The 12,603-nt window shown below is 27.2% G+C and overlaps 2 protein-coding genes across 2 annotated transcripts; both read right to left on the minus strand.

Annotated features, from left to right (window-relative positions):
- Nucleotides 1-1,622: 1,622 nt before the first annotated feature.
- Nucleotides 1,623-3,554, minus strand: LOC126906670 (uncharacterized). Its single transcript, XM_050687380.1, has 2 exons — nucleotides 2,646-3,554; nucleotides 1,623-2,548 (listed from the first exon to the last, which is right to left on the minus strand). The coding sequence occupies exons 1-2, from the start codon at nucleotides 3,521-3,523 to the stop codon at nucleotides 1,702-1,704; spliced, it is 1,725 nt and encodes a 574-aa protein (XP_050543337.1). The 5' UTR covers nucleotides 3,524-3,554; the 3' UTR covers nucleotides 1,623-1,701.
- Nucleotides 3,555-4,083: 529 nt separating this feature from the next.
- LOC126906671 (uncharacterized) lies at nucleotides 4,084-7,130 on the minus strand. Its single transcript, XM_050687381.1, has 2 exons — nucleotides 6,046-7,130; nucleotides 4,084-5,089 (listed from the first exon to the last, which is right to left on the minus strand). Exons 1-2 carry the CDS (start codon nucleotides 6,948-6,950, stop codon nucleotides 4,285-4,287), a joined length of 1,710 nt encoding a protein of 569 aa, XP_050543338.1. The 5' UTR covers nucleotides 6,951-7,130; the 3' UTR covers nucleotides 4,084-4,284.
- Nucleotides 7,131-12,603: the final 5,473 nt, after the last annotated feature.

A 12,603-nucleotide genomic window follows, 5' to 3' on the forward strand; every position in this document is an offset into this window, starting at 1 on the left:
ATTTATAATTTTCTTAAATGGAAATTCCTACTTTTAACTTTATAATATAACAGAAAAAACAGTGCACAGTGCGGACGTGGTATAAATGGCACAAGTATAGATGATATCTAACAGTGATTAAAATCACTATCATAAGAAACGATTTGATGCAAATCTGTAGATAGTGTTAATTTTAAGAAATTGGTGGATCAAAGGTACACGCGAGCTTAATTTCAGTTCTATGCACAACAGATTATACTAGTGTCCTACACTCCGATGGCCCGTACTGTGGAAGAGATCAAACTGGGACAAGTGGAGAGACACTTTCTAATTGCTTAGGTAATTAGTATAATATTTCGACTCTAATATATTTGTATTACGTTGCTGGTTGTGCCAACATGAAATCATAAATAATATATTTATCTTTATGCAAGACGTTTATGATATGTGGCCTACGTTTTTTCAATCAGCTGAATGACGACCTAGGATAGATGCGACTATAGATTTATACAAAATAAGTTATGTTAGTGCTCTACACTACTATGGCTTGCATTGTAGTAGAGATCAGACGGGTTAGTCGACAAGTTGAGAGACACTTAAAAGAAATCTTATGGTTAATTAAATTTTTTATTGTGATATTATTACACTAGTACTCTGTGTAGCCTGGTTATGGCCTATCAGTAGTAATAGAACATAATGTAATCGAATCAAGTATTTTTTTTTTTTTTTGAAGGGTGTTAATGTGTATAATAAATATAAATAAAACAAATATCAATATGTTTAATGTATTGAAATGTTTGTATCACCAAAAAGTGTTCGGACGAAAATAAGATGTATTCCTCTAAGTTGCAGCGATTAAAAATGAAATGTAAAATGGCGTAAATTAGATATAGAATTTTAACCAAGAACGAAATATATATATTTATTATTAATATATTTATTATAGAGCGGCCTATACCGTGTCACATCACGTCCTTAATACTAGAAACCTATATTAGGAAATTATTCTTCTCGTATACATACTGCTGTTGATATTATAAAATATTCTAATTTGTTTTGAATCTTTTCATCGATTATTCATCAGTGTACTTAAGATAGTTATCAAAAACCAATAATAATTACGTATTGAAATACTTTTCAGCCCAATATCAGCTTTCTTCGCTTAATTCAAAAACACATAAATTAATTTTTCAAGACTTATTGGTGTTTATTTTACAATTATATTTCGATTAATTATAATATGTAACGCAATCAAAATATAAGTCCACCAGTATGAACTGTACCCACTCGCGCTACATACCCACTCTATATATTAAAATGCTTGTAACTCAATAAATAATAAACCTAAAAATGTTATCAAAACATCAAACTTTTCCAATTTTCTATAATTTTTTAAATAGTGGCCAATAATAAGAAATGCTTTAAACTTAGTCTAAAATAAAATAGTTATTTTTAAACAAAATAATAAATGTATCAATGTTATAAGCATTGTCAGTTAGATTGAAGTACTCTGTATAATATCTGATGTAAAATTATTGTAAAAATAGAATCTCAATAAATTAAAAAATTGATAATAAAATTTGTAATTTATTAAAAGTATTACCACTAAATTATTCGTAGATAATCTCAACTTAACATCATAACTATATTAAATAGATAAAATTATGGTACTAATCATGTAATATTAATTGTGAACAATTTATCAATTTGTTAAAAAATCGTTTATATTTTATCAAAACCAAGATTATTGAATTCAATAGTAATAAAATTATTACAAAGCATAAATAATTTCGAACATAAATAGTGGTATTTATAAATATTGTTTTGAGATGTAGTAGTTTCATTGGATATACTAACATTATATTCAGCGGAGTGAAGTAAGATGTTTTTTTCAATAATTTTGTTTTCATTAGTAATGCACCGCGAAATTTGTAGTAATTTCAGATTATTAATTGAAAATGTAAAATCTCGTTTAGCTGTGCATAAATCCATTAAATATTTATCTGCTTTTACCATTAAGTTCACATCATTACTGTCTACAAAAGCATCTGCATTTAAATTATATTCAACTAGATTTTTGAGAAATTTTTCTATCAATTTGAATAAAATGTTTAAAGAGTTTTTTTTTTCCGATTCACACCAAACTGATAGTTTTTTAAATTTATCCATAGCTATTAGCATAGAATTTAAAAAAATCTGAGAACTTTTTACATTTAAAAATAAAAGGTGAACACATTCGATAAATTTGTACGAATTAAGAAGGAATTTAGTGTGTGATTTTTCTTTTCGACATTCTTGTATTATTACACTTAAATATATATTATAGTTGCATAGTAACTCATAAAATCTACATCTCAAAAATAATTGAAAGTATTTTCTCTTAAGATGAAAATTATTATTATCCACTCGATTTCTTAGAACTTGATCCATGCTAACTTCTTGATCATAATACAATACATGAATGTGATTCAATGTTTGCCAATTGCCTTCAATCTGTAGTTTGTTTAATGTTGCAATTCCAGTTTCTTGGTGTAATTTATTATCTATCGGCGGATAAAGTTCTTTTTTACTAAAAAAAAAGAATCAATATATTAAATAAATGTAAGAAAAAATTGTGTATTATAATAAAATTAAAAAAAAAAAAATTTAATTTATATAATGCTTACTTAAATGTAATGGGATCTAATAATTCACTAAATCCAAGTCCTATAAAATCATTTTCGATAGTGAAAGTGTAAAAATCATTTAGTTTCTTAAACAAAAAATCAATAAAACATGAATAATCAGTTTTGTACATATCATATTCAGTGTTTAATATTAATTTAAGTTTTAGAGGAACATTGTTTTCAATGTTAAGTTTATTTAGAATACCTTGTACGACATTAGCTACTTCACCAATAAATTGCTTAATGTTAGTTATGACAGCTTTCATTATATCTACTGTGTAATTAGTTAAAAGGTTAGTGTCACATAACTGGTTATATAATTTTAAGTTTGAAATAAAGTTTTTCACGAAATAGATTTCTTCAACAATGACATATGGATTTCCCAATCTTTTTGTGAATATATATTTTAGATCTAAATAACTTAAAAATGAAACTGCTTTATACAAATGCTCAAACATATATTCAGATTTTTTCACTTCTACTTCAAGTAAATTAATACAAATATTGAAATTTTCAAAAGATTGAGCTATAAGGTACTCCTCACAATGATCTGTTCCTATATTTATGAATTCAACAAACTTATTTAATACTTCAGCATACTTAACATTTATCAAATATATAATGTTTGTAAACATTACTTCAAGTTGATCACTTCCGTAATTGTAAATAAATGCTTCTCTGATACTAATTTGTTGACTTGATTTATTATTTAATGATAGATGGTGCATTGAATACCATCCTTCTTGTACACGAATATGATTAACTACATTAATTAAGTATTTCATGTAATGTTTTTTTAATACTTCACAATTTACAGCAAAAATGCCACTGCATATTAATATGGTGTATATTGAAAAAATAAATAGTCCGAAATTCATTTTAATAAAAAAAATTATTAGGTATACAAAAATGTATATGTACGAATCATTAAATCTAAAATAATCATCACATTATATATGATATATATTTTTGTAATTGATTACTAGTATATAAATAAATAGTTATTTTAAAAAAAAAATTTTTATAGTATGTCTGCGTAAAACTTTATTCAAGTGAATAAATAAAAAGAAAATTATACATTTTGTATATATTTTAAGCTTTTAAAACTTGGTATTATTATATTGTAACAATTAACGATTTTTAAAACTATGACAAATTATATTTAATTAAAAAAATAACTCTAAATTTGATAAGATTTTTCTCTTTCTCCGTAAATAGAAGAGATATTCAAAAAATTAGTTTTTTAAATTAAAATTTTTTAATTTCAATCTTATAAAATTTCTAAGCTATAAAAGGAAATTTACTGTTATTGTAAAAAATACAGGAAAATTCTGTTAACACTAGCCACTCAATTTCTCTTAAAATAATATATTTTTGTTTGACTTTTTTAGTTATATATATATATGTTTGTATTAGAATTATTTGGAATTGTGTTGTGCTTAAAATTATTAAATTTTATTGAAGGTCAAAATTTAACCTTTAAAACAAAAAAAATCTATGGAACTAGATTATAATTTTATAAAATTTATATAAACCGTATAAAACAATTAGATTATTGGAAGAATACAGTTATATATTTTTAATATAAATGACAACAACTAATACAGTTTAAGAGATTAATAAATAGCATAATTATTTTTCAAAAGATTTTATCGAATCCCATATCTTTAAAATCAATGTCAATGAAGTTTTTGCAGAATGTGGATAATTCAATACAGGCATTTAGATGATCATCAATTGTATTAATTTTTTTAATATAATTATTTTCCAATGCAGTTTCTTTTGTATTACTAATAAATGGATTAGATTTCCCAATAAATATACAGCGTCTTTGACATTTCATTTTAAAATATAAGTGCTGGTTCAAAATTGATTTTTGTTTTGACATATTTTTTAGATATAGATTTACCTTAGTCATGTAATCTATTTTTAATTTATTATTAAATAATGCTTCATACAAATAATTTTCCTTGAACGTTCTAATAACAAGTTCTAATAACTTTTCTATGAATGATAATGAGATACGTACACTAGTAACTTTCCAAATTGATGTATCTTTTAATTTTTTCACTACCGAATAGATTTTATTGAAAAAATGTTCTGAGTTTTCATTTGTATCAAATATGTTTTTTATACAGTTCATGTTTTGCTTTTTATTATTGCAAAACTGTAAAATTGGAGTTAAATAGAAATAATAATTTGAAAATATTTCAAAGAACCTGCAATTCAACAGTTGTAATATGTATTGTTTTTTTAGATTAAAACCATGCATAGTACTAACTGGATCTCTTACTATACGATTTGCACTGATAACTAGACTATTATGTATAATTGATATGTGATCGACAGTTTTCCATTTTCCTTCATCGACAAGTATTTTTAAAGTTGCTACTTCAGTAGAAAGAGGTAATGGTTCTTCTTGTGGAGGTATCAGCCAATCCATGCTACATAAAAAATTAAATCGAAATTTATCAATAATATCTCATGCATTGTTATACTGTTTTTGTATACAGTGAGATTTATCAGGAATATTATCTCAATCTTTTTATAATATAACGACTTTTTTGTAAAAGTGTACGGAAAATTTTTATTTGTACTTAGTGATCTATGATAGATATCAAGTAATATTAAATAACATATCTAAAAGTAGTTAAAGGTTAATAGAATTGGCAAAAAAGGTGGATGGAGTCAAAAAATATTTCCTAAATATTAGAGGAGTGGTGTATGGGCGACATGGATTGAAAGGAGGCAGCAGAAAATAAAGAGGAATGGGAGAGGATTTGTTCTACGGCAAGATGTTCTCAAAGGCGTTAAAAATAAAAATGTGGTTTTTAGGGATAACTTCCGAATGTTAAATAGATGGCTATAATTATACTAAGTAAATGTTTGACTGATCTATAGCCAGATTTATAATATTACTTTTTGATTTACTAACTTTAATGATTTAGAAAAGTTAAAAAGCTGCATAGTTTTTAACAACGCATCATTTATATCTCAACGTACAAATAAGAATACTACTACTTTTCAACATTACAGTAACTTAGGAAGTAATACCAAAAAAAAAAGTTTTAATTTAATTAGTTAATTTTCCATACACATGATTCAGTTGCAGGCGTTTAAATTCATAAAGTAATCAGGTTAAAGGGGGTTACTTTTTTTGTAATTATTCAATAGTACTTATATAGTTGTCGCACAACTATTTATTTCTACCTTTAGAAAAAAATGCATGCCTTTGCTATTTATTTTACATGATATGTTACATATTATAGTATAATAAGGAAGTGTTTAGTTTATTTTTAAAAAAAAGGGTTAACAACCTCTGACATCCCGCTTGGTTATGCCACTCCCAAGTTATTTCATTGCAAATTTTTATGATAGCAAATGATAAAATTTCACTTACCTATGTGCAATAGGGTACAGTAATATGTCGAAGTTGAAATCATCGTAATACATTTTTTTTGTATGTGTATAAAATTTATTTAAATTATTTAACACCAAATTAAAAAAATCATTTTCAATAAATTCTTGAGAATGATATATCCATTCGTAATTTAACTTCAAATCAGGTCGCTGAGGTATAATTAATAATTTTCTATTTCTATTTAAAACAGAAATTGCTCTCTTAGTCACATTCTTAATAAGTTCTTTTGTATTAAAAATTACTAATATTGCTTCATTGACTTTGGCGTTATATTCTTCCTGATTGTTAGCAGGACCCGTCTTATCTTTTATTTGAATAGAATCTATAAAATGCTTAACCAAATAAACTTCATCGACTACAGTATATGGGTTACCTACAATTCTTACAAAAACGCGTTTAATATCTAAATAACTCAAAAACCACATTACTTGGTATATGCTATCAAACATTACAGTAGATTTCTTCATTCCAATTTCAAGTAATGTTGTGCAATTAATAAAATTACCAAATAATTGAGCTGTTAAATATTTTTCACATTCTTCTATTAATATATTAACGTGTTCAACGAAAGTTAGTAGTATTCCTATGTATTGAGAGTTAAATACACTCACAATGTGACTAAAAATACACGAAAAATTATTCTCATCAATTTCAAATGTCAATAACTCTTTTACGCTAATAACATTTTCAGAGTCCCAATTCAAGAATTCGTTTTCCATTGAGTTCCATCCTGTTTGATGACGAATGTAATTTACTACTCGAGCCAAATATTTAAAATACTCTCTTCTTACCGGACTATCTTTTAAATATGCTGAACTTTGAATTAAAGTCAATTGAATTAATATTATAAAAATTATAAAAACTCTTTTACAGTTTTTCCTCATTTGTAAAACTTAGATACAACCTTATAACGGAAAAAAATCTATGTTATTGTATTTTTAGTTTCGAACTTATTAAAATTTAATTTTGGTATGTAATTTTATTAGACTTAATTAATTTAAAAAAATTATTAAAAATCACCTCTTACTTATTACAAGAAAAAAAATTATTTAGTCAAGTTAACAGTTAGTATTTAACATAAATTTTTAGTTTTAACGTTGTATCATCAATTTAAATATAAAATAGAATAAATAAATTATTTTTTGACACTATGCGTAGTTTTTCTAACTTTTAATAATTTGTAAGTTATTTAAAGTAAATTTATTTAAAAATAGTAGTTTGCAAGTAAAATATGCATTAGTTGTTCGTTAGTTAATTTTTTTTTTTTATCCGCAATGACTTTGAAACTAAGATTGTGTTTAGCAATGTATATCTATGCACAAGTATGTATATTTAAATAATATCACGAACTATATTAATGAACAACACCATTTTTTTTTATAAAATATAAAGAGTTCTATAAAATATTTAGGACTGGAGTTCTGATTTTTGACAAGGTTGATGATTTAAAACTAACTTCTTTTAATATGTACGTTAATAATAATAGATTAATTATTGCATGGTTGAAAAATTATTTTTAAAACTATTAAGTAAACTGTTTAATTTATTTAAATGTGTTATATCACTTATGTATCTAAAAGTTTAACATGTTTTATACCTATTATTTAAATTTAAAATTTATTTATTTGGTGAAATTATATTAGTAAAAAAATGTATTATAATAAACAAATAGTTTTTTTTTTTATATTTCTTACAACTTTGATCATTTCATTAGTTACAATATTAATAATACAATGTTACATTATTTATAATGTTAAAATGTTACAGTATTTACATTATATTAAATTTGTTTGTACGATTTAGTGTTTTGAGAAAATTTAACATTAATTTGGTTTGCATTGGGTTGGGGCGAATTCTATGTAGAAGGAATATCTTGTTTGGTCCACTCAGTTTTGTATTGGAGGCATTTAAATATGATATGCTTTATCGCAATGTTCATTCCGCAGGTTTCACATTTTTTTGGATCATCATTTTACATATGGTATCCGTGAGTAAGTATTTTGAGATTAAAATTTGTCCATGGAATCCCGTTATCTTAATTGCGTTATCCAAAGAACGGTTATCTATAGAATTGTGGCGGTTTCTTCAAGTTTGTTGTTAATGAGGCCTGAGATGTTAGTTTGGTGAGAGTTATTTTTTAAATCGTTGATGAAGCTCAGTGAATCGCTTAGAATTATATAGAGGAATGTTCATTATCGATTATTAGCTGTACAATATTTGTTTTGTTTCTGTTATAATGAAGATGCCCACTCCTTTTTACGTTTTTGATGCGTGAGTATATACTTTTAATAATTTCTTCTTCAAGGATTGATTTCCAATGTATTTTCAATATTTCAGGTTATGTTTGATGTTTTTTAATGGCGTTTGTTTTATTTGATATAATCCAAGGTGGCTTTATTTTTTTTTTTTTTTAATTATTTCAGAAGCGTTAATATTGATTGCTTTAAAAAATTAATAGTGTTGTTTTTTACGTTTGGTTATCGGGATTATTACTAATTTATTTGGCTATTTTTTTAATGATATTTCCAGCCTCTTGATATGGGATATTAGTTCGCCGGCTAAATTGAAGATACTATGACTTGGGCTGCTTTGAATTAACAAAAAACTCGATAAAAATTCAATAGCTTTTAGCTTTGATGCGAAGCTGAGAAGATATTAATTTTACTATGAAGTATTTTTTTTTTTTTTATGTATTTAGCCACTTTTTCTCAGCTTTCACTGGGTCAATTTCTTTCAACGATATATTAAAAATATCATAAACCGTATCTAGTAGAAGAAATTTTCCTTATAATTGAAAAAATTTCCCTCGTTCTTAGTAAATGGAGGAAATCCTCCTAAAAATTACAAGTTATAAAATCGGCAAATTTTGACATTATTTTTCTTAATACAGCAATAACTTTTCAAAAATAAATAAATCATAATAATTTTTTTATAAAATCATTAGATGTTTCTCTTATATTTGATATCTGTTTTTTGAAAACTTTTACTTGCCTATAGGGACGAATTCAAAAGAACAAGTTTTACATAAAAGTACATTTTTTCAACTTAACTTTTGAAAATTTTCTAAAAATACTGCGTTATTTAAACACATGTTAATTTAAAGCTTATGTGACATATTATAAATTAAAATATATATATATTATCCCGACTATGTGTACAGTCCAAGTTATTCAAATATATTAAATATTTATTCATATATTATACTTATAAATCATAAAACATGTAATCAAGATATAAATAAGAAAATAGGAGTTCAATTTTTTTTAGAATAATCCACCAATTTCTTTAAATTAAACAATATCTACAGCGTTTCTTATAATAGTGATTTTAATCATTTTTTTTATTTATATTGAATGATCATGAGAATATTTGAAGTATGGAAAGATTTTATTACTTCATTGTTAACAATATAAAAAAAACAATTACAATATTAATTGTTTTAAATAATATTAGTTACAAGTAATCAATTCTTATTTTTTAAGTGGTATATAACTAAAGTCGTTAGTAGAAACGGTACATGAACTTTTCTGAAAAAGTCACGTTCATGGGGGTCCCCCCCATCTATAGATGATAGATTCTCCCCATCTATCACCCTTTTGTTTTGTGCTACTTTGCACATTAACAATATTATATCTTAAATTTATATTGATGTATTTGGTTACCTAATATTAGCAATGAAATATTATTATCTCTTTAACACTTTGACACTGAGTAATTATGTGGCTGCATTAAATACAAACAAATATTTCAAAATAGATTTTTATTATTATTTTTTAATATAAACTATTGACCACTGTTAACAAACCGTATTTTTTTGTCATGTAGATTTTGTTTTTAGGATTATATTATAATAAAATTGTGCCATTATTTTTCATTTAAAAATGACAAGTATTTTAGTTTCAAGAATCTAGAAATAAATTTTTCATAATAATTATATTATTATGAATGATATTTTCCTAATCCAGTACTTTAATTTATAATAAGTAATTGGAAATTTAATCATATGTTATACATCCGGATTATAGTTTTATTGCTATAACAATATTATTATTTCCAATTATTAAGTTAATTTTTATAATTAATATATATTAAGAACACATATTTTCCTCACAGTATTTTTTTTTCTGAAGAAATTTTAAAAAAGGTTTTACACGTGTCAGGTAAGCAGTGCGTATTTCGAACTAGCAACGCACAAAAATATCTATAAATCAATTAGTTTCACGTACGTCAGGTGCTACTTTTTTTTTATTGAATTTTCCATAACTATCCTTGAAATATCAGAATAAACGGTTAAAAAGTCGCAAAACATAGTGTCTTTGTACACGGGGCACTCTCGCTGAAAACCAAATAAGCACAATACACTTCGGGTAAAAAAAAAAATGAAAACAAAGTCATAATTGACGTTCAATTGCACGTGTATTAGTAGGTATTTTTATAGCGCAGAGCCGTAGAAGCTGAAATCAATAGAGCAAAACCGAGAAAAAATAACAAGTACAACAAAAAAGATGTCCAACTACGGTCTGCATAATTTCCGCACAATTATATGTTCTTACCCTCCTGAAAATGCACGAAGCTCGATTTCCTTCTGAGGCCAAAGAAATCCGATGCCAACGAAAACAATAATATTGTGGGAAAGTTTTTTTTACAATTTTGTTATGAGCAAAACTACTCACAACGCGCACACGCGTACAATCAATACGCTGTCATTGACACACGATCAATGGAATTATTATTGAAAACATAATGTTGTTATTTCCATTATAATAGGTGTTACGTTCTAGTATTATTCCTGCCGTGTAAAAATAAAAAAGGATTTAATGTTCTTTCGACAAGACAAAAGATCCGCCGTCGGTCTAGACTCGAGGAAACGCGTTTCCTGTTTCGGCCGGCGTTTACACGGTTGCCTAGCAACGCAAGAGAAGCAGTCACACGAACCGAACACATCTCGGGCCGTACACTAAACTCGCAATGGGAACAATGTGGCTGTGTTCGCGACCAAGGAAACGGGTCATCTCGTCGCCAACACGATGACATGTAATCAACGGCAGAAGCGATACAATACAAAATAGCCGTTGATTAGGAGGCGCATGTCACGGCCGCTGTTGACTCCGGCCAAGCGTTTCCGGTCCGCTCATGTCCGCCGGATGGGGGCGGCCGTAAGTGACGGATTTCACTGATTTTTTCTTCTTCTAAACGCCTCGCCTCTAAACACTTTTTTTCTCGACTCTCTATTATCGTCAATACACACGGTAGACGCATTGTCCGAATGTGTTCACAAGAAAGTCACGATCTTCCTTTGTCGTCGCCGTTATTATGCCCAAGGCGTTTTCGTGTGAAAATATACATGAACGGCACATACTAGTGCCGGCCAAACATATCGATATCGGCACAAAAATTCGTTGCCGATATCGAAATGTAATGATTCAATAACGATTTTTTGATTTTATGTCACTTTGATAGTATATTAAAAGAATTTCAATTGTATGCGAAATCGTACCAATGAATACTTGAAATGAATGCTTAAAATTATGTCATAATAGTTTTATATTTATGAGTACAAGCGTTAAAAGTTGAACACGAATAGCTATTAGTAGCTCGCATTTTAAAGTTTAAAAAAAAATATTCCAGCTTTTTTCTTTCTTAAACATTAAAACAATTGTATTATTTAAATAACGATATTGTGTGTAAAAATGACAAAATCTCTAAAATAAAAAATACCGTTTTATGAAATCGAATATACTATGTCGTTGATTGGTATCAAATCAACAAACGATTAAAATAAGTTTTTTTGTTGATCACAAACAAAATTCGCGCAAGTGTATTAGTCGGTATCTGCCGGAGCCGCGTACACTTGTGTTCTGATAAGAGCGCGTCTCGTTGACAGTGACCCTTTCTGCACACTGACCGCAAAAATGATACGCACGCATCCGTTTACGGTCGATTACACGCGTAATTCAATATTTTTTTATATTTATTTGTATAAATATAACGTGTGGTCATTAGCGGACGTGACAGGATCGTTTATCACGTACTGCGGTGACGTGAACACACACACACCGGTCGATCACCGAACAACAGCACCGGAATCGAATACGCACACGTCTAAATCACCGATCCGATAGGATATCTGCTCTCGGTCCGCCGTCTTTACCCGTTGTGACCACTATACGTGTACAAATAATATTATCTGTTGTACCGTCTGTCTTTATAACAACAACAACAGCAGTAATCGGTCACGGTTTCTGCGCGCCGCCTTACCGTGAGAATTTGCTGTCCGGCACAATACCAGTGAATCGTTATTATATATATATATTATCGTCGTTATTGTTTCCTTTTACCCAGTGATGTATACATTTCTTATTTTTTTACTCATTCCTTTAACTGGTTCCCAGAACCAAACGATTTAGTCACGTATCTGAACACAAATTGACTTATCTCGCTCGACGGCTCCCGTCGAGATAGACTTGTCACACGGTCTAACATCTTACCACCGGCGTAGAGGATTAAATTAATCAAATGATATACTCAACACAGGAA

Source organism: Daktulosphaira vitifoliae, unplaced genomic scaffold, assembly GCF_025091365.1.
Source record: "Daktulosphaira vitifoliae isolate Bord-2020 unplaced genomic scaffold, ASM2509136v1 Scaffold_5, whole genome shotgun sequence".
In the NCBI taxonomy this organism is placed as follows: domain Eukaryota; kingdom Metazoa; phylum Arthropoda; class Insecta; order Hemiptera; family Phylloxeridae; genus Daktulosphaira; species Daktulosphaira vitifoliae.